The following is a 27,737-nucleotide window of genomic DNA, read 5'->3' as shown; positions in this document are numbered from 1 at the left end:
GAATCTTAATGATAATTTAAATATGTGCATTATTACCTATTTTACTGTTGATCAAACTATGCAAGAAAGAGGGACAATCATATTGTAAAGATCAACAAAATCTACTGACCAGTGAATTGATCTTGGAAGAGTAAAACCATTTGTTTTTTCAGTCTGAGATGGATGTTAGACTGCTTATTTCACTAGTGACAACATATGCTACACTGTTGCCTCAGTCATTTAGCAACCCTTCTCTGAAGCTCCTTATATAGTGATGTAAAGCATCCATTAAGTATTTTATGGGAAGCAACATAGTCTAAGAGATAGGGCACCGGATTGGCAGTCCAGAGACCTGTGTTTGTATTTTGGTTTCATCACTGACCTGCTCTGTGTCCTTAATGAGGAGAAGTGACTTGCCTATCTATAAAATGAAGATAACGACAATTCCCCTTTTTGCAAAGCTGTTGTGTTCTGCATAAGTGTGAAGTATTATTATTATTTATTTATATCAAAACTTAAGGTTCACTTGTTTATCCTTTGCTTCCAATCATTAGATAGTCTGCAGTCAATGTTAAACTTTTGGATTATTTCCTGGAAGGGTCTTAAGAACCCTTTATCTAGTTAGGTGATTTATAAATTGAAACTGTATAAAAACGAAAAGAGACTCGTGTAGAGAGAGACTGACATTAATTACTTCACCAATGGTTATGACACTGAACCTGTGAGACAGCTCCACAGTTGATATGAGAGAACAGGTTTGAGCAATGGGAGACTATTGGACTGCACTACTACTTAGAGGAGACATGTTTTGTTCATTGTTTTGGCTTGTACACTGTGCCTATCAACACATTTCTATGTGTATATATTAAGCACACACAGTAATAATTAACCTGATAGGTAGCTGTCGTCAAAGAGTGTTCGGTTCTCTGACAAAACAGATATTGTGAAGGCTGAATTTGAACGGGGGAATTGATGTGCTAAAAATTAATGAACCAAAGTTTTAGAATATTACATTCAAAGGTTCAAGCATATCTGCACAAATGACCCATTATGAATCTAAATAGTCATATAACTATGCAAATTACTGTGCATGCTTATTTGTAGTTATTGAGCACCCAAATTATGACTGTATAATTCTACAGATTTGATCCAGAACCTTCTCTGCCTTTGCCGCCTCTTTGGAAACTTCCAGTTAAATTAATCACCAAATAGGATTAATTCCCCAATATCAGTAGTTTCTTTTTTCTCCGAAATATGGATTGTGGTATTCCTCACATTTGGGAGCAACCCCGTAGTGCTGGCTCACTGTCCTGCTGCAGACCAGTCAGGTTGTTACCCATCCTGATTTTGTGAGTGAATTTTGAAAGTGCCCGCAAGGCTTTCCAAATGTTTGAACTGTCTTGAAATACATACATGCTGTTAGTGTCATCACAGCCTGATGTCATGATACAACATCATGTTACAATGACCTTTGCAACATGACACATCTGCATAAAATGGTGACTGAAACACAACCCTAAACAGAAATTGAACAACAGAATCACAATGTTTGCTGCCAGTTGAGGGAAAACTGAAGTAAAAGGAAGCAGCACTGCTCATTCCACTGCATTAGGAAGGAAAAAGCAATTCAGTGAGAACTAGGCATGTTTCAATCCAAAACATCCATATGGTGTTGGTAAACCAGGAGTATGAGTTTTCTACTCTTGTATGCAGTTTGTTGCTAGCAGAAACGCAGCCCAGCCAACGTGCTGTTTCTGCACCTCTGCCAGAAAAAAACAAAAAGTTGATATGACTGTGCTAATATCTACTCAGCTATATCAGTCTACAGTCCATCAAAAAGTCTTGTAAGAACACAATCAAAGTTCTGAGTCTACTCAGAGTTGTAAAGGACTTTGTATTGTGTGGAACTTTTCACACTTTAACACTTCTTTGTTATGTATGTTTTTGGTTTAATTTAATGACCACATTATTTGAAATTGAATGCAAGATATTTTAATGTTTAATAAATATTGTATTTATATTTTCTGGATAAAATAAATTTCAATGCCACAGGGAAAAAGATGCTTCTGTTCTCTCTTCATGGTTCAGTAGCCTACATTTCAAATTAGAGAACCAGTAGGCTGAGAGAGATACCTATATGATGGCAACTGATTTGTTCTAATCCCGTGTTCCTTAATTATTTCCAAAATCACCATATTTTTACTCCTTTGGCTCCTAAGTCTAAATTGTAATGCCTGTAAACAACAGTTTTTATATTGAAAATATTTGTAGATTGTAAATCTTACACAATTTGGTTTCTGGGAGTCTGTTTGCTGCAGCTTCACTTGTATTCTCCCTCCGTTTACCTATGCACAGGGTAGGGAGGAAATAGAGAGAACAGGTTTCTACCTGGTTGACTTGGCAGTGTGTGAGCATTCTTTGTTTTATTTCATCTAGGTAGTCACCCTATGTATGTTTGCAATTAAATAACAGCATGTGCCCTTTTCAGTTTACACAATGAGAATTCCTCCAATCCTTACTCACATTTGCTGTCCCACTCCAGTGGGATTATGCACATGAGTAAGGGCTGCACGATCAGGTCTCTATTTAGCAGGATACAGAATATGTCTAGACAAATGTAATTTTTTTGTTACATATGGCTTGCCCCAGCACTCACTGGTCTTTATAGAAATGCTGATACCAGTTTAAAAGGGTAGCTTTTTTGGTTGTTTTTCTACTCTTCTTTAAAATGGATTTTTCTCTTGTGTGGTAGCTTTTTCTCCAGTCTTACTGCTGACAATCTCCCAACACACACACATACTCTTTTATATATCTCCCCTCTGGTATTATTTTATAGTAATAGTCTTGAAAATACTTGAAAAAATTTAGTGCCAAGTAAAAGAATCAAAACATTGTAGTCTCACACTACCTCATAAACATCCTGATTAGTTTGAAATATCGTGTATTTTTAATAAAGTAATTGCAGCTCATGTTGTTTTATAACTCCTTGGTTCACAAGCAGAGCAAAAACAAAACCAAAAACCAACCCCCACCTCCCAACATAGTATTGGTCTGTAGGATTCAGCTGCCAACAAAATTATGCTTGGCAATGGACTACAGGTCAGATTTTCAAAGGTATTTAGGTGCCTAGAGATTTTCAAAAACACCTAGATGCCTAACTCTCATTGATTTCAAAAAGTTTAATTTTCCTTTTGTCATATTCCAAAATGGCTGAAATGCTTGATCAAACATCCAAAATATTCATCTTCGGACAGAAATCAAGCTTAGAAAATTTCAGCCCTAAAGCTTAGTTCTGGAAAGTTATGAGCAAATGAAAACTGAGAGCTATGAAGAAAACGTGTGAGAAATCTGAACTACAGTGAGTTACAACAATGCCTTCAAATATTACAAGAATGTAGAGTCATATGCTTTGCTCAGAAATAATAACTGGCAGTTTTCTTAATGCTTTTCACTTAAGCAAATATTTTGTATGTCTTGAATTGGAAAAAGTAGAAGCCACAAGTTAGGGGGGTTAATCTCTTAAAGCTAATCAATAAAGGAATCTATAACTCCAGTCCCTAGGTGGTACTTGCGAGTTGTCTCTGTTCAATACTAACTCATGTGACATAGCCTTAATCTCTAAGGAGTATCTTTGTGGTACCCTTAAAGTATAGCCTTTTATGATTGAGGTTTGAAGCAGCTCAAATAATCAAATTTCAGAAATGTCTAAGCTTGCAACCAACAGATGTCATGACAGCTCTATACCCTTGTATTTTGGATTTAAAAGTGCTAAATGAAATCCTAGCTTAAAACATTTGGAAAAGCATCTCTCTATTCATGTATCCTCTTCAGAGAACTATTTAGTCATTTCCAGACTGATTAGAAGTATTGTTAGGAAAATGGCGTTATAGTAGGTAATCTTCTTTTCTAATAGAAAAAATATCTAAAGAAGGTCTGGAAAATGGTGGTTTTTCTGATATAACCATAAGATAACTAAGCTGCTTTTTCCTCCTTTTTGTCCTTTCTGAACATATTTAGTTTCTCCTTGGAAACTTATTTTCATCCATAGTTCATAGCCTAGAGATGATTGTTCACTAAATATCTCTTGAACAAGCCTTTCCTTGATTCAAAGGAGTCAACATAGTCTGTAAATCACTCCAAGCTTATAAGCACTTTTGAAAAGTCCAAGACAATTTTTCTGTTTCCTCTAACTTTATCTTTGTTCTTGATAGACATATTGGTAATATTTGTAATATCTCTGTGACTGGCTGTGTAATGAGCAATTTCTGATAGTCACATTCCATAGTGAGAGACCCAAATGGATGTTGTTCATTAGTTTATAACTTGCTATCTAGATTAGGTCATTCAGGAGAAATTTAGTTCTTTTCTTGAAACCATAGCCTAAACTAGAGGTTAGTAGTTGACTTTCCACGTGGTGCAGTTGCTAATGGATTTTTTGATGTTTTTTTTCCCCCTTCCCCTATCTTAAAACATTTTAACTAAAAGATTTTCCTCTTACATCTGTATTGTGAAATTGTTTTTACTTACATAGTTCTTTTCTCAAATAATCACCCTACTTTTTCTGTACAGTCCAAATATAGGACTTTTTACTGTCCAGTGGAATGAAGGTGAGAATGCTGGATACATCACTCTTTAGGTCTCCTTTCCAATAACTGGACATAAAACAGATTTACCACTTCAACGAAGGCTTTCTGCTTTTCCTGCCACAACAGTTAGTGCTATGTTGTAGCTTCAGCACAGATTAGGAAGTGGGGTGGAGGTATAAAAGAATAGATTGAAAGGATCGGTGAAATGCCAGTTATTCCAAGTGGACAGATCTGCTCTCTTGTGGTTTCACCTTCCTAAAAACCACTTTGCATAGGCTATTGGTTGGAACAATGCGGTTAAGTAAGCACCATTTTTTTTGATGCACAGTTATTCTCTTGAACAGATATAGCCACTGGATGACAATATATCACACTTAGATGCTGTTGATAAATTCACCAATAAAATCCAATAGAAAATTCTGTTCTTGTCAGTTCCAATCAGGTGTGTGTGTGTGCGTGCATGCACGGCAGCTGGAAGATTTTTCCTGTAACAGCATCCGTCAGGTCAGCCTGGGCGCCCCCTGGTGTCGTGCATTCATGGCACTCAATATAGAGGCCTGCCGACCCCACCACCCCCTCAGTTCCTTCTTACCACCAGTGACTGTTAGCTGGAACATCCCATAGCTCTTGCTTTAGCAAGGGCCTTATCTGTGTCATTTGTTTATAGTTCTTCTGTAATTAGTAGTAGTTTACAGTTAGTTTAGAGTGCGTTGAGGTTTCCCCCCCCCCGACTCCCCGGAGCCGTGGTATGCCGTGGTCCCTGGGTTTCAAAAATTGTGAGGTCTGCGCCAAGCACATGTCAAAAAGTGACCCATACACCGCATGTTTAAGCTGCCTGGGTGAGGATCACCAAAAGGACCGTTGCAGAATCTGCCACAGGTTTCGCCCCAGAACTTTGAAAGAGAGGAAGCAGTGGCTCAAAGTTCTGCTCACCGACAGCGGCACCGACGCCTACAGCGGCACCGACAGCGCCACCTACAGCCCCGGCATGGGTGTCTTCTGTCCCGGCACCGAGGGGCATGGCACTGTCCGGGTTGTCACCAGCCCGGGATCCTCACGATTCGCGGTACCCTTTGGGTGCCGACTGAAGTGAACAACCGCCCTTTTCAGGGTCTGCTTCCTCGCTAGATGAGGCGCTGGCAGGCACCGCTATAGCCTCAGCCCTAGAGGACAACATGGTGTTGCAGCAGTTGCTGTGGCGAGTTGCCCAGGGCTTGGGTATTCAGGCAGAGGAGGTAGTGGAGAACGCGGATCCCATGGTGGATATCCTCGCCCCCTCCAGAGCTGCACGCACTGCCCTGCCTCTTATCAAGATTGTATCAGACATGACCAAAACTTTATGGCAGACCCCATCTTCGTTGCCCCCTACAGCTAAGCGCAATGAAAGGTGCTTGATTTTGTGCCATCTCCGGGCTATGAGCATCAGTACTCGCACCCGCCGCCTGATTCCCTTGTCGTGGACACTGCCAATCAGTGCGAGTGGCAAGGCTACCAGGGACCCTCCCCTAAGAACAGGGAGGCGAAAATACTCGACCTTTTTGGGAGGAAGGTCTATTCTACAGGCGGGTTGCAGCTTCGCATTTCGAATCAGCAGGCCATTGTCAGCCTTGGTCAAGGAGGGTAAGCTCATTTTCCGAGCTTCCCTGCAGGCTGTGCTGGACGGAGCTGATGCAGCCATGAAGGTGGTGGCTATGAGAAGAGGTTCCTGGTCTCCCTTACGAGGTCCAACAGACAATACAGGACCTTCCCTTTGAGGGTGTGACTCTGTTTTCCGAAAAGATGAATAAAAGGCTTCACAGCCTGAAGGACTCAAGAGCCACCCTCAAGTACTTGGGCCTTCACACCCCCGCCATGCAGCGGAAACACTTCAGGCCGCAACTTTCACTGCGGTTCTACCAACAACAGAACCAACAGGACGATTCCAGGAGGAGGAATAGGAACTGTAAGAAGAGGCCACACCTGTCCTCAGGTAAGGGCTCTGGCCAATCCAAGCCACCTTCGCGTCCGAAACAGGCCTTTTGAAGGTGCGATCGAGGACAGTATATCGGCACAAGGACTGGATCCCCCTGCCTTACCTTTTTGTCCCGACTATCCCCTTTCTACCCTGCGTGGTCCCGCATCACATTGGACCGTTGGGTGCTCCGCACAGTCGAGAGGGGATATTCCATCCAATTCTGTGCCCCCACCTTCCCTTCCCCATCCTTCTTCAGGGACCCCTCTCACAAGCAGCTCCTTGTACAGGAGGTGCACTTGCTCCTATTGATAGGGGCAGTGGAAGAGTTTCCTCAGGAGCAGAAGGGCAAGGGCTTCTATTCCCGGTGTTTCCTAATACCGAAAGCCAAAGGCTGGCTCAGGCTCATCCTAGACCCGCGGGAGCTCAACAAGTTCATGAAGAAACTCAAGTTCTGCATGGTCTCTTTGGCCTCCATCATCCCTTCCTTGGATCCAGGGTACTGGTATGCCGCCCTCGATTTGAAAGACACGTATTTTCATATTGCAATCATTCCGTCCCACAGAAGGAACTTCAGGTTTGTGGTGAACAACCACTATCAGTTTACAGTCCTTCCGTTCGACCTGTCAGCGACACCTCGAGTGTTCTCCAAGTGCATGGCAGTCGTGGCTGCATTCCTGCACAGGCAGCAGGTACAGGTGTTCCCATACCTCGATGACATGCTCATCAAGTGCCTCACCAGGGCTCAAGTGGAGGCACAGGTTGACTTCATAAGAATGATGTTCGACAAACTGGGCCTTCTCCTGAATGTGGGGAAATCTACGCTGCCCCAGTTCAGTGAATAGAATTTATTGGGGCGGTGCTGGACTCTACACAGGCCAGGGCATATCTCCCGGAAGCATGACATCATTTGATGTCTCAGGCAGTTCCCCACCAACACAGCATGGAATTGCCTGAAACTTCTAGGATACATGGCCACTTGTACCTATGTGGTGCAGCATGCCAGACTCAGACTTCTGCCTCCAGTCGTGGATAGCATTGGTGTATCAGCCAGTTCAGGACAGCATGGACAGGATCATGACCCAGCCTCACCAGGTCCTCAACTCCCTCTGGTGGTGGCTTGACCCTCATGTAGTATGTACAGGGGTCCCCTTCACCAGTCCTCAGCTGTGTCTCTCACTAGTGACAGATGCGTCAGCACTGGGCTGGGGAGCACATCTGGGAGATCTCAGGACTCAAGGCCTCAGGTCTCGGGCAGAGTTCACTCTCCACATCAATGTCAGGGAGCTGAGATTGGTGCTCCTGACATGCCAGACTTTCCAAACCCACATTTCAGGGAAATGTATGTCAGTAATGACAGACAACACCATGGCAATGTTCTATATTAACAAACAGGAGGGTGCACGCTACACTCTCCTGTGCCAGGAAGTCCTCATGTTTTGGGACTTCTGCAACAGGAAGTGTCAGCAGTTTTGCTCCTTCCTGAATCACAGCCCAGGCTCCATTGTGGACGCGTTCCTCCTCCCATGGGGAGGCCATTTCCTATACGTGTTTCCGCCTATTCTGCTCATTCACAAGGTACTGCTCAAAATACAAAGGGAGCAAGCCTCGGTGATATTGATAGCTCCAGCCTGACCTCGCCAGCACTGGTACACATCGCTCCTGGAAATGTCCATGGAAGCCCCAGCCACCTTGCCGTTCTTCCTGGACTTATTGACCCAGGATCATGGTCGTCTCCAGCACCTGGACCTCGAGTCGCTACACCTCACGGCATGGAAGCTCAATGGCTGAACCCGATAGAGCTTTCCTGTTTGGACCTGGTCAGACAAGTCCTTCTTGGCAGTAGAAAGCCCTCCACCAGGGCTACCTACCTGGCCAAGTGGAAGAGATTCTCAATCTGGTCGACGCAACATGGTTCATTACCCACCCTCGCCTCTATACTGCATATATTGGATGATCTTCTCCACCTCAAGCAGCAGGGGCTGTCCATGTCATCAATAAGGGTTTACTTGGCTGCTACCTTGGCCTTCCATCCAGGTGCTGAGAGCAAGTCGGTCTTTGCCAACCCTATGGTTAGCTGTTTCTTAAAAGGTCTTGACAGGCTATACCAGCAAGTCCGACAGCTGGTCCCAGCCTGGGACCTCAATCTGGTTCTTTCCAGACTGACAGGACTGCCCTTTGAACCACTGGCAACATGCTCCCTCTCTCTTACAAGGTGGAGTTTCTGGTACTGATAACCTCAGCCAGGAGGGTATCCGAGTTCAAGGCCCTAACATCAGAGCCTCCTTACACCATGTTATATAAGGACAAGGTTCAGCTCAAGCCACATCCAGCTTTCCTCACGAAGGTTGTTTCCCAATTTCACATCAACCAGGACATCTTCCTCCCTGTGTTCTATCTTAAGCCGCACTCAGGTGTCAGGGAGCAGAGGCTTCACTCATTGGATGTCCGCAGAGAGCTGGCCTTCCATATTGAGAGAACGAAACCGTTCTGAAAGTCCATTCAGCTGTGTGTGGCCATGGCAGACAGGATGAAGGGTCTTCCAGTCTCCTCCCAACGAATTTCGTTGTGGATCACGTCCTGCATCCGGGAGTGCTACCTCCTGGCAGGGGTACCTGTCCCTCTGCTCATGGCGCACTCCACCAGGGCTCAGGCTTCTCCAGCTGCATTCCTGGTGCAGGTTCCCACTCGGGAAATATGCACAGTGGCGACATGGTCCTCCATACATACTTTCACTGCACATTATGCAATTACCCAGCAGGCCAGAGACGATGCGGCCTTCGGTAAAGCAGTGCTCCAATCAGTGGACATCTCTGACTCCGCCTCCAGAACTGAGGCTTGGGAGTCACTTGATTGGAATTGACATGAACAAACACTCGAAGAAGAAAAAAGGCTTACTCACCTTCTTGTAACTGTTGTTCTTCAAGAAATGTTGTTCATGTCCATTCCAATACCCACAGCATAATAATACTAAAAGAAAGACTTGGGATGTGCTCCTGCCTAATGCATCCACAAATTTTTCATCTCTGAAGGAAAGAGTGAAAAATACATTCCCATCTGTTTATAACCAACCAGACTTAAGTCTGCCAAAAAGAGACATAACTATCTCCACTTTATTCACACATCTCTATATTTTCCATAATAGTTCTTGTCCATTTGTATTATAGATCAGTGGTCTCCAAAGTGGGGGTGCGCAAAAGGATCCTTGGAGGTGCGCGGCAGGAGGAGCGTTGGTTTTTTTTTTGTTTGTTTGTTTTTTGCTTTGGCAGTTCGGGCTGGAGTCTGAGCGGCTTTTTTTTTTTTTATAGGTGGCAGGGGGTGCGGATCAGGTGACAGGCTTGTCTGTTTTTCTAAATAGGGAGTCCCCAATTATGTAGACCTGCCTCTTCCTCATGTTCATGCAATTCTCGGGCCTTCCCTCTTCTGTTCTTTCTGGCTGCATGTCACCTTGTCTTCTGTTCTCACTTGCAATCTTGTGTGAGTCATCCTCTATCTTCCGGCAGTTCCAAAGTCTACCTATCTCCATTGTCTCTTCCCTCTTCTTGTAGGACTCACTACTTTTCTCTTCTTCCTTTCCCTGCCTGCCTCTCTCCTTCATTTGGAACTCAGCAAACTTATTCCTCAGCTCTATTTCTTCTTCACTAGCGGGTCTTTTCCTCTGCCTTGTTCTTATAGACACATGCTTCCATAGACCACTTTCTTCATCCAGCAGTCTTACCCTCACAGTTTTCTTATCCAGAATGCATCTGCAAGTCTTGGGTTTTCCCTTCAGTTGCCTCTCCTTTCCTCCATCTGCTCAAATCCTCTTATAAATTCAGCCATAGTTTCTAGCTGCATCTCCATACCTCAGATTTTCTCTTCCGTCAGTTCTAGCAGGTGGCACTTCATTTGGATGAAGCACTTGTCAGGTACACTTTCTAGAATAATGTACACCCCACAGCTTCCACAATCCAGTCATCTTAAGTGTTTGTTCCATTTTTCGGGTCACTACCACTGCTGTCTCTGTGGCTGTCATAGCTTTCCCTCCCTAAACTCCTGACATGAAAAAACACACACGTACATCCTCCCCCAAACACCCCTGACAAAATCCTGTTTACTGGCAGAAAACAGGCCAGTGACATTGACCACAAACATTATTTCTTCTAAACAGTTATGAAAGGATAAAGCACCTGGTCTTGACGGTATTGCAGCAGAATTGTTAGAGTGGAGGTCCAGATTTAGTTCACTGTTTTCATAGCATTGTCTTAAGTTTGAGAAACCAGTTACATTCCAGAAGTTTGGAAAAAGGGCTGCATCATCCTTTTTTTAAGGAGAGCATAGGTGAATGATGCTGCTGTCTGTCCCAAGGAAGGTGTTTATGCTCATACTACTGAACCAAGTAAAATACTGTCTCAGCCCAAAAATGAGAGCTAACCAGTGTGGTTTCTGCACAGGTCACTTACAGAATGTTATTGAAAAACTATTAGAGCAGCAAAAGGAGGAAGGTAACATCGCATTTATGGACTTTATGGTCGCTTTTTACTCAGTGCATCTGGCAGCACTGAGGATACTGCTACCCCCAGTATGGGGTGCCGGAGGACTTAATGTGCCTAGTGGAGGAAATGTTCCATGGTACACTTAGGTGTGTGCGCGTGTAGCAGGATGGACCCTGCACCTGCCTCCATTACAGAAACTGTGTGATTCTGCTGGTAGTATATCCATCATTTATTTCAGTTCCCTCCATCGACATGCTTACAGTCCTGTGCAACAGTATTCTTTACAGTGTCCCGTGTGCTTTAGGCCCTCTCCTCTGGACCTGAGAGGAGCAGAGGTCTTTTCTTCCCTGAGGCCTCTGTGAGACTGGGCTCAGCTAGCCCTGTTACTCTCCCCCTTGGCACTTCCTTCCTGTGTACAAAGAGGGAATAGGCATATGATCAATCAAACATTCTTCAAATAAGAGGAATTGTGGCTTAGTTGGTTCAAGAGATTTGGGTTCTATTTCCACTGGGCAACAAAATAGCAGATGAAATTCAATATTGATAAATGCAAAGTAATGCACTTTGGAAAACATGATCCCAACTACACTACTATTTTGTTGCCCAGTTACCCAGTTTTGTGAGATCTTTGTAACTCTTGGAAGTCTGCTTTGGACTTAACTATTTTGAGTAATTTTGTACTGTGTGCAAACTTTGTCAGCTCAGCGTTTTTTCGGGTCATTTATGAATATGTTGAATAGCACAGGTCCCAATAGAGATCTCTGGGGGACCCAGATATTTACCTCTGTCCACAGTGAAAGCTGACCTTTTATTCCTACCCTTTGTCTCCTATCTTTTAGCCACTTACTGATCCATGAGAGGATCTTCCCCCATAATTGTTTACTTTTCTTACAAGCCTTTGGTGAGGGACCTTGTCAAAGGTTTTCTGAAAGTCCAAGTGCACTGTATCAACTGGATCACTCTCATCCATATGCTTGTTGACACCCTCAGAGAATTCTAATAGATTGGCGAGGCATTGTTTCCCTTTACAAAAGCCCTGTTGACTCTTCCCCAACATATCATGTTCATCTATGTGTCTGATAATTCTGTTCTTTACTGTAGTTTCAACCAGTTTGCCTGGTACTGAAGTTAGGCACTCTGGTCTGTAATTGCCAGGATCGATTTTGGAGCCTTTAAAAAAAAAAAAAAAAAAAATTGATAGGACATTAGTCATCCTCCAATCATCTGGTACAGAGCCTGATTTAAGGGATAGGTTACATACCACAGTTAATAGTTCAGTAGTTTCATATTTGAGTTCCTTCAGAACTCCTGGGCAAATACCATCAGGTCCTGGTGACTTATTACTGTTTAATTTATCAATTTGTTTCAAAACCTCCTCTAATGACACCTCAGTCTGGGACAGTTCCTCAGATTTGTCACCTAAAAGGAATGGCTCAGATGTGGGAAACTCCCTCACATCCTCTTCAGTGAAGACCAATGCAAAGAATTAATTTAGCTTCTCCACAATGGCCTTGTCTTCCTTGAGTGCTCCTTTTGCATTTCGATCATCAAGTGGCCCCACTGATTGTTTAGCAAGCTTCCTGCTTCTGATATACTTTAAAAAATGTTGCTATTAGTTTTTGTGTCTTTTGCTAGTTGCTCTTCAAATTCTTTTTTGGCCTGCCTAATTATACTTTTACATTTGACTTGCCAGAGTTTATGTTCCTTTCTATTTTCCTCAGTAGGATTTGACTTCCAATTTTTAAAAGGTGACTTTTTGTTTCTAACCACCTCTTTTAGTCTGTTGTTTAGCCATGTTGGCATCTTTTTGGTCCTCTTACTTTTTTTTGTTTGTTTGTTTAATTTGAGGTATACATATAATTTGAGCTTGCATTATGATGTGTTTTTTAAAAGTTTCCATGCAACTTGTAGGCATTTCACTCTTGTGACTGTTCCTTTTAATTTCCGTTTAACTATCTTCCTCATTTTTTAAATGAAATGCTACTGTGGTGGGTTTCTCTGGTTTACCTCCTATTTCCCTCCCCACTCCCAAGGATGTTAAATTTAATTACATTATGGTCGCTATTACTGAGCAGTTCAACTATATTCACCTCTTCGACCAGATTCTGTGCGCCGTTTAGGACTAAATCAAGAATGATCTCTCCCCTTGTGGGTTTCATGATTAGTTGCTCTAAGAAGCAGTTGTTAATGGTGTCTAGAAATTTTATCTCTGCATTCCATCCTGAGTTGACATGTTCCCAGTCAATGTCGGGATAGTTTAAATCCCCCATTATTATTGGGTTTTCTAATTTGTAGCCGCTCTAATCTCCCTGAACATTTCACAGTAACTGTCATTATCCTGATCAGGTGGGCAGTAGTATAGTCCTACTGCTCTACTCTTATTATTCAAGCATGGAATGTCTATCCATAGAGATTCTGTGGTAGGTACTGTTTGTTTCATGTAAGATTTATATTTGACTCTATTCTTTCTTTAACATATAATCCTGCTCCCTCACCAGCATGACCTACTCTGTCATTCCTTTATATTTGGTACTCTGGTATTAGTGTCCCATTGACTATTATCATTCAACCAAGTTTCTGTGATACCTATTATATCAATATTTAACACTAGGCACTCAAGGTTCACCCATCTTAGTATTTAGACTTCTTGCATTTGTATACAAGCACTTATTAAATTTGTCAATATTTAGTTGCGTCTGCCTGCATGTGATGTAGTTAAATGGGACTCTCGTTCGTTTGACTGTTTCTCTTCAGTTCTTGCCCTGTACTTTATCAGCTTCTGTCCTCTTCTCTTTACTAGGCTATATCCCCTTTAATAAATCCTTCCCTAAGGGATGTGTCTGTCCGAACTGTGTGCTCCTCTGCACAATCTGCTTTCCCCCAGCTCTTAGTTTAAAAACTCCTCTACCACCTTTTTAATTTTAATCTGGTTCTGTTTTGGTTTAGGAGGAGCCCCTCCTTCCTCTGTAGGCTCCTCCTTTCCCAAAAGGTTCCCTAGTTCCTAACAAACCTAAATTCCTCCTCTGAACACAGTCGTCTCATCTATGTGTTGACACTGCAGTTCTGCCTGTGGAACTAGGGTGGCCAGATGTCCCAATTTTATAGGGACAGTCCCGATTTTTGGGTCTTTTTTTTATATAGGCTCCGATTACCCCCCACCCCCGTCCCGATTTTTCACACTTGCTGTCTGTTCACCCTAGGTGGAACTGGCCCTGCACGTGGAACTGAAAGCATTTCAGAGAATGCTATCATGGACGTTCTGGACTTTCGTCTCTTACCTAGCAGCCTAAATTTGGTCTTCAGGGCCTCTCTGCTATCTTTCTGTATGTCATTGGCAACTGGCTCTTCCTCAGCCCTACACATAAGTCCATCTAGATGTCTTGAGAGGTCTGCAACCTTTGCACCCATTTGGCAATTCATTATGCGGTTCTCCCAGTCATCACAAATCCAACGATCTGTATTTCTAACAATCAAATCCCCCATTACTATTACCTGTCTCTTAGAATCATAGAATATCAGGGTTGGAAGGGACATCAGGAGATCATCTAGTCCATCCCCTGCTCAAAGCAGGACCAATCCCCAGACAGATTTTTGCCCCCGATCCCTAAATGACCCCCTTAAGGATTGAACTCACAATCCTGGGTTTAGCAGGCCAATGCTCAAACCTTTGAGCTATCCCTCCCTGCCCCCCCCCTAATAACAAGAGTCCCATCCCCTAGAGAGGTATCCTTAGTGTGAGAGGATACCATGACAGCATCTGGAAGGAGGATCCCAACTCTGGGACTGTTTCCTTCTGCTCCAGTTTGACGAAAACCATTGCAAAACTCCCCTGTTTGCTGCTCCTGTTCGCTAACTCATGATGGCTAAACATTTTCCATACCTGTATACTGTGTATCTCTTCTTTCCTGTCCAAATGCCATCTATTTTATGCCTTTTGATGTTGAAAAAAATATGTTGGCTCACTGATGAAGAAAAGGCCCCATTTATGTGAGTTAATTCTGTGTAACCATTTCCTCCTGTAAATTCATTTGATGAAACGTACATTGTTTGATACTCTGAATGCATTTAATTTATATTGTTTTAGTAGGATGATGTGCCACAATATGGCAGTGTTTTCTTTAGGAAATGTCCAGAGAATATTCTTTGAAATGCATTGTATTTCAGAAATTGTGTAAACTGGATAAACAAATTAGAAGTTTAAATAGAAACCAGTGTGACTAATGTGGGATATCAAATTCTTCAGATTTGCTGCTGTAAATAATGTAGTTGAAGGATACATGCATGAAAACATAAGCCATTTTATAACCTCAACTTTGATTGTATACTACAGTTTTGTAATGATATGCATATTGTAACTGGCTTGGTGATTTTAACAAACTGAAAAAGTGCTCTGTTAGAGAGTCCAGTTCTCTTTGTTGTGCTGCTGTAGTTGGCATAAAATCTGGGTGTTGAGGGCATTATCCTAGGTGTTACTGTTATTTGTCCAGAGTCTGAGAGAGAGAGAGAGAGAGAGAGAGAGAGAGGAATGTATTTAATGTTAAAGGACACTGTCAAGGTTCTGGGGCATAAAAATGTTCCTAGCTTTATAATAGTTGTATGTGGAAGATCTTACCTAATCTCTCTTGCATGCATTCTGATGCAACTTCTTTACTGCAAAGGACCATGATTACATGTAGGAAAAATATAGGAAAAAAACATTTCTGAAATTGTGAACTATTCAGAGCTGAGAGTTGTTTTCCTTATATGTGTGTACAGTATGTAGTACATAGATGGGAACTATCATAAAACAAATGATGATAAAGAATGGAGTTGCATTTTATACCAGATACCTGGATGTATTCAACAGTACTGAAGGGGTTAAAAAGTGCAAACGTGGGGTTGGATTTTCCAGTTGACTAAGTTCACTTTGTGCTGCTTACACAATGTAAAGTGAATTTACCCTTGTTTGAGAAATCCCCTGGGGACTTCCCCCTTTGTAGGGATTATTTTCAGCTAGTGTAAAACCGGCAGTGGTGGCTTTATCATGCGTTGCCACCACCTTCTACACTGGAGCTGGCATAAGGAGAAGACATGTCGGGGGGGAGAACCAGGCTCCATTCCATCTGATTCTCTGCTGGCAGAAGGCGTCATACCAGCAGCACAATGTAAAGAATCCCCCTTCAGGTTTAAGTGATGCCAGGACCCAGCAGAGTGGAATCGGGGAACAGTGACCAGGTCTCTGTAAGCCCCCCTTTATCCATGGCACCTAACCTTAGCTTAGGTGTTGCAGAGAAGTGATCCCCCTGAGACATTTATTTCTCCACAACAGCAGGAGGTGGGAATTCTTTCAGCAAATTAGTGTATTGTGTGACTCTCTCTAAACCAATGAATGTGAACATTTTAAAATAGTAAAAACACATACTTGTTTTCACTGAGGAGACTGTGTTCCAGTGGTACATGCACTGTTCCCATCTCTGGCGTTGGCTCGCATTGTGACATTGGACAAACCACTTTACACCTCTCTGAGCCTCAATTTACCCATATAGAACTTGAGGCTCTCTCTCCACGGCATTGTTGAAGCCAGGGATCAGATTATTCCAGTAACAGGTTTGATGTCCCAGTATTTTTTCTTTCAGCTCCTATCTTTCACATGCTGCTTTGCTCCCAGCTATTCAGAGCTATTCTTTAATTCTGTTTTTATAAGTTAAATAGCATGCATATCTATGTAATACAGAAATACCTGACAAGGTGGATTTGGTGAATGACAATTGTGGGGATTGGGAGTATGGTGAAAATGGGGTTTAAGAGTAAAATACTGTCAATTTATTTTCCTCTTAATCCAACCACTGGTTGAAGTAAATTAGCAGTCCTTTTTTATTTTATTTTTTTAATCTTGCACTAACATTTCCAGTGCTACCAATTTGCACCTTTCACAGGCATGACATTTATTACATGGAAGAAGGGGGGATATGTAACTGTCTTTCTGTGTACCACGTGCCTGTATTTTTCATCTTATTTTAAACTAATTTTGGCACATAATGTTCTAATTTGCATTGTAAATTGAATTCATCCACTTTGTGGGCCAATTAGGATGTAAACAGATGTTCTTAAGAGTGTAGTCTTCCAAACAAACATAGGAGTCTAGGGATTTCTGATTATCATCTAGGCCATAGGATCAGGACAGCAAATGAGGGCTCCTTTTTCCCTAGGAAGGTGAGAAAAAATGTTATATGAAGACCCCTTATAACCAAACTCTTACAATACCACCTTTTCCTAACCTCCATTTACTGTCTCTGACTCAGATCTGTGCTTGCCAGCATGAGGCTGATGTAATGCAAGCTGATACCAGCACCTCTAAAAAAGCCCAAATAGGACAATTATCTGGAGAGATAAAGTGACTGTGATGCTTGTGCAGGGTACAGTTTAAAGGTAAACATGCCTTTTTATTTAGAGGTTAGAAATTAAAGGCACAGATACCTGGTCTTTTATTGCTTCTTTTCTAAATGAAACTGAATTGTTAAACTAGTGTGCTTCCTTCTGATAATCAAAGTTCTCAGAAAAGAAAGTGTCTATATAGGCAGGATAGTTGTATTTCAGTATGAATTCTTTTATCGTGCAGAGCTTGAAAATCCACTTTCCTGTTTGCTCTCGGCAAGTAGGAAGCTTTCCCAATGAGATGAACTGCTGTATAATCTAAGATTCCTTTTATAAATTTTTTTTTGCTGGCCTTGATAGTTGCAAAGATAATGGAATGGAGTATAAACAGGTGCAAGAACGTCTTACTGAGCTTGCAGATATACAGCTCCATTGTCTCAGCTGTTCCTTGCAGCTTTGGAAACCTTCAGCAGAGTTAAAATTGAACATACTCTTTTATTAATTTTCACTGCTGTCACTTAGATCCCAGAGGCAAAAGAAAGAAACTGACCAGGACCCTGTCTGTTTCATTCTGCTAATCCTTTTCAAAACCATGAGCAACAGCACAAGCAAGTACTGGAGCTACTCACAAGAATGCAGAACCCGAAAAGGGAGTCTGGGGATGGGATGAAGAATAAAAGAAACACATCCATTGTAGCAGCTAGAAAGCAGAGGGAAGAGCTGAGTAGCAGACACACACCCATATTGCAACAGCCAAGGGGCTGGGTGAGAGTGGGTTAGACAAGCAGAAACCCAACCATAGGCATATTCTGTTGACAGGAGGCTCTAGAATGAGATATGAGAAGAGAGAGAATATTCCTTCTTTTCAAGGAGATAGGGCCTTCAGCTTTGACACCAGAGGCTGGTATGAAAGAGGGAGACCACAACTTAAGTTCAAAGGTAGCCACCTAGAGTGAATCCCATCAGCTGGGTGGAAGGTTCTCTTTTCACCTGGGCATTGCCTATGGACAGTGGAACGCCATCTTTTGTATCTATTTTGGCTACTACGTTTGTTCATCTGGATATTAGATATCTCATAAAATTTCCAAACCCAAGGAGAGTGTTCATATATATTCTGTGATTGTGGATTTTGTGCGGTAGATCTTAAGTTTTAAATGTCTAGCCTTTATCATTGTAAAGAAAGCCTTCCAAATGCAAACCAAATGTAAGTGTTTGAGTACTTCCTTCCTTATTCTGAAACAGTAGTTCTGAGAGGTCAGCATTTCCTTATTAATCTCAGCAGTGTGATGACTCTGAAACCTAATGAATTGTAAATGTTAACTCTTTCACTGCTGATCATTTTAGTAGACAGTTATCTAGTGTTTGTTTATCCATCATTACTAGATGAGAATCATCTATTTGCTATCAGATTGCTTTCAAGACATCTCCAGTCCTGCCCACAAGGGGAAAATGTCACCCCTCCCCATCCCCTTGCCAAAAGACTCAACTGCCTCTTATAATTTTGCTGGAACCAAAAGCCCGAACTATCCCCTGCCAGCAGCCACAACCCTTAGCTTCTCCACAAGAACTATAGTTATGTGCAGATGACACAGAAATCTGGCATTGCTCATCTTAGCTTTGACTCCCTTTAAAGTTAATGGGAGTCATGCATCTTAAAAACTTGTCCAACTGTTTGAAAATTTATGTTCACGCTGATCATATAACTTTACATTCCTTCCTTAGTAATAAAAATATTCTTTAGTTTTTTCTATATTTGCATTTACTTGTATATGAGAGTGGTTTAAAGGAGTAAACACGGGGCTGGGAATCGAATTTGAGCTCTGTTCTATGCCCTTCTATCACTAACTGGATTTGAACAAGTCACTTAACATCTCTCTCTATGTTTGCCCTTCTATAGAATGGAGATACAGTAATCACTTACCTCGCAGAGATGCTGTGAATTATTAACAAATGTTTGTACAGTGCTTTAAAGATATAAATAGCAATATAATATTTACTTCCTGTAGAGTATTTTTCATCCATAGATCTCAAAGTGCTTTCCAAAGGAAGGAGGGTTTAGTGTCTCTGTTTTAAATATGGCAAAACTATAGGATAGAGCAGTGGTTCTCAAACTTTTTTTTTTTTTTTCACGGATCACTTGAAAATTGCTGAGGGTCTCAGCAGACCACTTAATGATCTTTCCAAATGTTGTTTGTACTGTTAGCTAACTATTGTAAAGCGCGATGTAAAAAAAGCTTAATAATAATGTGTTTTTGTTCTACATATAAAAGCACACAACTCATGTTTTAATATCAGTAGTCTTACCTTTCTAATGTGATGGATGCGCTCTCTCTCCCCCGCCGCGGCAGCCCCCGAAATGGGACTGGGAAGGAGGGGTGAGGGTCTCTCCGTCTCTCCCTCTCTCCCCCGCCGTGGCAGCCCCCGAGCTGGGGCTGAGAGGAAGGCTGTTTCTCCCTGGCAGCCCCAGCCCTGGAGCTGGGGAAAGTCGCCTCTTTCTCGGGCTGCCGCAGCCCTGCACATCCTAAATTCCCCCCACCCCCTCTTCTCACCCCACTTCCCCCTCCCACCTACCCCCTATTCCCCCCAAGGCCACCTCCTCACCTTACATGTGCTTCTTCTCCAGGGTCCAGGCACCTAATTAGTGGAGCCACGCCAGCGCGGCTCCACTAATTAGGTGGGTGCCCCCTCATTCTCTCATGTGCGGCCACCCAGGCGCGCACTTTAGAGGGATCTATCCGCAGACCACCTGAAAGGAGTGGTCTGTGGACCATAGTTTGAGATAGAGATTGTGATTTATCCAAGGTGTCACAACAGGTCAGGACTCAAGTCTCCCCTAATCCAGTACCCTATCTAATGGACCATATAATTTGTTTAATCTGCATAGCAGGATTTTGAAGTAAACTGCCCAGATTTTTCTTTTTATCAGTACTTGCTCAATAATCTATGATGGTCACATTGTGCAAAAACTGTTAGTGCATGTAACAAGAAAAACAAACAATCACTTTATGTGGTCATTACAGGCACACCCAACTAGTTGGGCAATTTCCATTTTAAATTAGTCTACATTGGTATATTTGTCAATCAGTGTTCACAATTGTATAGTAGAATTATGTGGCCAGAAAAACTGCCATTATTCATTCAGAAAAATCCATTGTTAATACAGCCTTGGCTAAACTAAGTTTGACTCAAGGAATTGCCATGGTAGGCATTAAGAATTCAATTTGTAGTCTACCCCAACCAAACACCACTACTGCATATTATAAGTAGGTCATCATGTTTTCAAGTGTAAAGCTTAAACTTTGTAATTTGTAGTGTCTAAATTATTGTTCCTTTGTTTTCTTTAGCCAAATACAGAAAAACATTCACATTTGACTGTAGTGGGTGCTGAGGAGGGAAATGAGACAAGTCAACATTTGGAAAGCAATCATTTCATGTCAGAGTTCCTCAGTGATGTACCCTTCACCCTAGCACCCCATGTGCTAGCAGCACAGGACACCTCTAATGGCCTTCCAGACCAATTGCTCTCCTACAACATCAATGATAATTTATCAAGATTTTGGTATGATTTTACACTTGAAAATTCAGTGCTTTGTGATTTGTAATATGTCTTTATCTTTCTGTCCCTTTGAATGTGCACCGTAACAACTTGAAGATAATTACACAAATATTTTGTTTTGTAACTTAACTGCTTAAATGTTTTTGTGGTATGCCATTTATATAACACATGCATAAAAACAAAAATAATTAAAATCTCATACTGTTTTATTCCTTAACATAGCATCTTACATTACACTTAAGTAACTTTTCAGAAATACTGAATTTGTTCCTAAAATAGTCAAGCAGAACTATTAGTTTTGTTTAATCCTGAGTAAGAGATCCATTTGTTAATACATTAATTGGTGACTGTCAATAAGTGGACTGTATATGCACACATTTCATTATTTTTACCTGTGATGTCATGGACTTCTGCAGCATTTGATATTTTACTCTGATGCCACAAATGCAAAGCCTGTTGTGCATATTTCTTTTTAGACTGTCTTTGCTTTTTCCAGGGATGGAAATGAATGCTGATTGTAAATGAAGTCATGCTATTTTGCATTATAATAGGCAACTGATGCTCCAGTCTTAAATGCTGCTTTTTAAACTTCTGAAGAAAGTTTACAGGTTTAACTTTGTTAGTATGATTGAGTAGATTTTACCATACTCAAAACATAAAGCTAGTCAGCTTCTCCTTTTTCCAGTAGACCTTGCTGTTCATCTTACCATGTCACTTCGGTCTCTCTCTTTCTCTGTCTTTCTCAAGGGTTTTCTCTCTAACTGCCCTGCATTTGCTGTTTTTTCTCATTGCCACATGTGTTCCTGGTTTATGCATAGATCAGTTTTTCCTTTTTAACCTTTGTGCCCCCTAAAGAAAGAAATCTCAGGATATGTACTTTTAATGGTCATACCCTTGTTTTTTTAATTGTGGCCCAAAGATACAGATGGCAGTGTTTAACTACTACAAAACATTAAATTGTTCCATACCCAACTAAATACCTAAAAATTCATTTCAAGCCTTGAATATGCATATTTTATTATAGCTAAACCCTAACTAAATTGCTGTTGCCCAATGAACTGCTCACTGAAGTCTTTTGTGGTGTGTGTAAATAATTCTCTGTGCCATATGCAAGATTAAATTTGTTTTGACTATCAGGAAAAAATATATTTACTGTGCCAACTGTAAGTGGGTATTTTCATAAGAAATGTGTGACATAGGATATTTAAAAACATATGTACAGGTTTTCACATTTGTGTGCTTTTAAGATGTTTGGGATAATAAATACCACAACCGATAGAGAAGCTATGTTGTAATTACGTTTTGGTTTGTTAAAATGATCATATTTTCTCAGATTTTTTTCTGGAAAACCTATGCATTTCATTAGTTTGTTTGCAGTCTGTATCTGTTAAGTTTATAAATATGTTTTGAGCTACTTGTTTTCAGGGAAAGTATCTATATTGCACTTAAATAAAAGCTGTGGTTAAATAATATATTAACATGGTGGGTCTTTCTTTTTAAACATATAAGAGAATGCCATTATTATCTAATCCTTACATACATAGTACATTACAGTCAGGATTATCCCAACAACAGGGGGGATACTGAATAAGTTTGGATAACCAAGAGAATTTTCAGTGTCACTAATAAATATCAGGGGTATGATCTTTTTTTTTTTTTTTTTTAACAAAATGGAGTTTCACATAAGGGACATTATGAATAATCTAGTTTATACTATATTTTCTGTGTTGTGCCCATAGATTCCAGTGGCACATCTGGCACTGATGACACTGTATTCTGAGGTTACCTTTTGTGATCCAAGAAGTGCTAAGATTTCACAGAGAGGGAAAACAGATTTTTAATAAGTTGGTTAGAACCTATTTCTGTGCCGAATTCCTTGGCTAGTGGGGACGTTAATTAAGTTCTGGTTTTCAGTGCTAAACTCAATTCTCATGTTTCTTTTGCATTTAACCTTTAAACTTTTACCTATCTTGAAAATGGCATATTCCTGTTCATATTGTTTTTCATCCCATAACTGATATTTGTCCTCAACTCGGCCATTCCAAGAGCAGAATTGCAAAACAGAGATGAGTATCCAACAAACCCATAGAACTGGTTCTTTCCACATTAGTAGACTTGTAAATACACTTTTTCCACTCGCCTACAAGATATTTTATTAAATTAAAACATTCCTTACTAGAATCCTGCTCTCAAATGCTCACAGACCAATATGCCTCTATATGCATAGGAGAAGAGCAGATGAGCACAGGAGGGGAAAGTACACAGCCACGACATGAAATACAGCTAGTAGGTCAAACATTTCACCTACAGCCATAACAGTATCTCTTTGGAAGGGTAAAATTTACATACAACAAACCTGCTAGCAATATTCCTCATTACCCTCTCTCTAAAAAGCCTAGGGGCTCAAATCACTCTCTTGCTTGACATCATCCATAAAAAGTGTATACAGAATCCTAATGGTATCCAGACAGTCAAAGTAAATTTTCCCACTGGGAGATGGAAAATACACCCCCAAAAAATCTATTAGGAAATAATTCGATTTATGTGCATTAGCTCCTGAGCACTTGCCCACTACTAACATGATGACGACATTACATCATTAGAAAATTAAATGCTTTAGAATATAGCTGTTTCCATTCAAACCTTAGACTGAAGAGAGTCATACGTATTTATGTATGTGTTTAATGAGCATACATGTTAAATGGTTAGTAGATGGATGTATATACATTGGAATACATTTATATTTGTCACTGGTTTGTCAATTTAACAAATACCAAACTGTTTTATACAGTGTGGCTTGAATATTTATTTGGCCATAAATGAAGAAATTTAATTTAAAGCAGCATACAAAAATAATCATTTTAATAATTTCTAAGCAGAGATAGTTAATAACATATTTTAAGTGTCATAAGGTATCATAGTTGCTCTATTACACGTTCAATATAAAAAATTCTGGAACAATTCAAAATGATGTTTTATGTGTATTATGTATCTGAGCCGATTTTTGATAGCTTTGAAGTTTTTCATTTACAGTACCAATAATCTCTCAAGAGAAATTGAGTTGTCATCTCAAAAGCTAATGTTTATAGACATTTAGGGTCTGATCCTGTTTCACTGGAGAAAATGGAAGCTTTTCCATTGACTTCAGTAGGTGCAGTAACAGGCCTTTATTTTTTAATAAACAGTTTACCTAGACAGAGTCCCTTTTGTTTTTTTTCAGGGGAGGCTTTGAGTGTAATCTATGGTTAACATAACCTCATTTTGCAAGGGATATCCTCTATAATGTGTGATGGCTTCCTTATGAATATTTTGTTATAAATCAAACTTAACAAAACATCTTTTATTTCGTCTGAAAAAGATGTGACTAAGACTTCGGAAAGGCCTAATTTTAAAATGTAGGAAAAAAGAGCGAAGTCCACATGTTCAGTGGTAAATCAAAGAATAATTGCATCCAGAACAGCCCGACAGCAGGCTGATCATGAACCAGCCCCTACAAACAGCTCTTTAGCGACAAGCAAAACCAGAAATGGAACTAGATAATAGGGTGTACAAGAAATCTGCCAAGGAGACAGCCACAGACACAGTTGCTGCTATTTCCTGGAAAGTACAATCTGAAGCTTGACATCTCAGTGCTGTAGTTTCCAAGTTTACCCTTTGTGTGACTACAGGTATAGGCTTTGGTCCTGGAACAAATATAAAAGGAAGAAGGCAAAGAGCATATTCAAGAGTGTAATTACTAGTGTTTCAAACTGATATACGATTTATATATAGTTTATTTTTTAACTTCATGGATAACAGGCAAATTGATGAAAAAAATGTAAATTCTTAAGAGCTACAAGGTTTTTATCCAGGAGGACTGCGCTGTTTGCACAAAAGACTAGAATGTATATCAGAGAAACAACTTTTTGTGAATTAAACGTCTGACAATCCTGCTTTGGGTTTTCTCTTCTCTCTACACCTAGTATGGGGAAGAATCAGACCTGAAACTATGGGGATATAAGCCCTTTCCTTCATAGGAAGCTACAGATTGTTCCACCCATTCAACAGCAACATAACAATTCCAAATTCTCAGGGTTTTTTTGGATGGGGAACAGTTCCTGCCTGCACCCCCACTCGAGCATTGCCAGATATAGTGTTGTTACATTAACAAGGTAGCAAAATTAAAAGTATAACTTTTTTAAGTTCTTAAGATATTGACCAAACTATTAAAGAAGAACTTCCCCCTTCATAAACCATTTCAAAGGAAGGTTCTTCTAGCATGCTTTAGCAGGGAAGAAGGCTTAACAGGGCTAAGCAAAGGACTACAAAAAGCAAAGCATGTTCAATGCCTCTCCATTTCTGTATCTATCCTAGGTCCTTAGGCTGAACATTCTGAAGCTACATGTAGCGACTTTATATAAACTACTAGAATTAGGCAGACAGGGTCTGATTTTACTATTATCAATATATAAAAAGATTCCTTGAAGTGGCAGAGTTTGTCTTCTTCCCTATTTCCCCAATATTTCCACCATTAATCTTGCATGTTCCTTACCTGGTGATTAAGTCTGGTAATTATCCTCTTCCTTTGAATCACCTCGGAAGAATTTCAGAATTGGAGACCTTGTCAGTGAGCCACAACTCAGCATCTTTCACAATGACACGGTCTCCTTCAGGCCTGAGAGCTATCCCAGCCTTCATTCCCCAAAAAGATCCATTTGCACAGACCCCACATTACTGTTTTGCCTTTCTTTTGTCTGGATCTAAAACAACGTAAAGAAGAAAGATGTGAACTTTATGGGGAAGCAAATATGCATATCTAAAGGGAAGCAAATTCTCTGTTCAGATTCCCTTTGTACTGCCAGTCAGTTATAGGGAAGATGTTTCTAAATTATTTTTAGAAACCTTTTTCTAAATTATTGATATTCAAGATTAAGATGTGTATTTCAGAAGCAGACAAGGTCAGAGGCAAATCTCGTCCTCCAGGAATTACAATTCATTCAACCAGGTCACTGGCTATTTCTGGGGCAGAGAGATCTCATGAAATCTTTGTCGGTATTTGCAAGGCTGCTCTTCTGCTCACACTTATGTTAGGCTAAAGGCAAAACAACATTTCCATTCTTCTACACTTTCATGTCTGACAGTCTTCCTGAAGAAGCAGTGAGATCCAAAGCACTACCAAATAGATGATGTCCTCTGTGGATGCAACTTTTGATAGAAGAACTCTGCAATGGGCAGTGCCTTCAGTAGTTTAATCTCTTATCCAGATTTACTCTACCAAAAACAACTGGTTTGCTCTGAATTTCCCTCTCCTTTAGAGCCTCACTTGTATCTGAAGAAGTGAGGTTCTTACCCACGAAAGCTTATGCTCCCAATACTTCTGTTAGTCTTAAAGGTGCCACAGGACCCTCTGTTGCTTTTCACTAATTCTTAAATCGTTCAGTAGGAGTGTCTGAAAATTCTAATTTCTTTTCTCCTACTGCCATATCTGAGAATCTACCCCACCTTAGTTATGGGTTCTGGGATATCCTTAGATATATTTGTTTTTTTCCATTCACTCACTTTCAGGATATTAAAATGTTGTTTGGTTCTTTACAGATAGTTATGAATTAATTCATATTTAACAGTTAAGTGTTGTTACAGCTTTGAGTGCAATGCTGTCTGGAGCTTCTTATGAAAGGACAAGGCTTTCTCCTGCACCTCTTGTTCTGTCCTTTAACTGCATGGGAAAGGAGGATGCACAGTAGGAGTGTCAGAAGATAGAAGAAAAGAAATTAACAGATGAGACACAATTTTCATTGCATATCATTTTGCTGTAGAAGACATAACTAACCAAAACTGAAACGTACGAATGAAATTAAGTGCAGTTGGACAGAACGTGGCATATGGGAGGTTAAAGTCAGAAAATAATTGGGGCATTTGTCCCCGCCTCATTCTGTGAACAAGATCTTGAAGGCTTTTTCAAAGAGAAAATTAGCAATATCAGCTATAGCCTCCCTTCTATCATCCTCCTGTTCATTATACCAAAATTGCTGTTGCCACAGTTTCTGTCTAGACCAGTTGTTCCCAAACTTTAACAACCTGTGAACCCCTTTCACTAAAATGTCAAGTCTTGCGAACCCCCTCCTAAAAATGAATATATCCAGGGATTTTCTCCTTTACCTGAGTATAAATTATAAAAGTAGTGATCTTGGAAATATAAAATTTGTTTTTATGACATGCTTATTACACACTATTTATTATTAATTATTATTCATCATTACAGTATTTTATTACATTATGAAAACGGAAACACTCTTCCAAGACCTCACTTTCCTTTCGTAGCTTGTATCACTTTGAATAAGCCTGTTATAAGACAAGGCTCCTATGTTTCATCAAGGAGTATCAGATGTGAAACAGCATGAAGGTATTTAAGAAGACAACTTGAAGAGTTCCTCCTACACAAGCATTCAGGTCTTGAGCAGTCCAGGCAAACAACGCATGTTACAACAAAGCTTAAACTTATTGTTTTTAAAATTATTATGAAGAACACTAGCTGCCTATTTAATTTTAAAAACAGAAAAAAATATCCACTTCCCTTTCCATTTCTTATAATGCGTCTTGAAATTTAAATCTCAGTGTGATAGATATGCTTGCTTTGATCTGCTTAGCTCTTAGAAGTCCAGGGGCTCTGGGCTGCTGGCCCTATGGGGTCCCTATGGACAGCTCTGTCCGCCATTAGGGAATTTTTTCCCAAGAACCCCCTGTAACATTTCGTGAACCCCCAGGGGTTCATGAACCCCAGTTTGGGAACCACTGGTCTAGATCTTCAGGACAGGGACAGATTCTTTATGTATTTGCACCGTACCTAGCACAAAGAG

At 40.7% G+C, this 27,737-nt stretch overlaps 1 protein-coding gene across 3 annotated transcripts in view; it reads left to right on the top strand.

Moving 5' to 3' along the window:
- Nucleotides 1-22,381, top strand: part of UMAD1 (UBAP1-MVB12-associated (UMA) domain containing 1) — a 121,022-nt gene extending 98,641 nt beyond the window's left edge. For all 3 annotated transcript variants that reach the window (XM_026649437.1, XM_026649436.1, XM_026649435.1), the window contains exon 4: nt 20,690-22,381. In XM_026649437.1, the coding sequence (XP_026505222.1) occupies nt 20,690-20,947 (258 nt within the window). In that variant the 3' untranslated portion in view covers nt 20,948-22,381. The remainder of the gene's footprint in view (nt 1-20,689) is intronic.
- The last annotated feature ends 5,356 nt before the right edge of the window (nt 22,382-27,737 follow it).

Source organism: Terrapene carolina, unplaced genomic scaffold, assembly GCF_002925995.2.
Source record: "Terrapene carolina triunguis isolate 2854851 unplaced genomic scaffold, T_m_triunguis-2.0 Scaffold84, whole genome shotgun sequence".
In the NCBI taxonomy this organism is placed as follows: Eukaryota; Metazoa; Chordata; order Testudines; family Emydidae; genus Terrapene; species Terrapene triunguis.
This window is presented reverse-complemented; position numbering and strand designations above follow the sequence as displayed.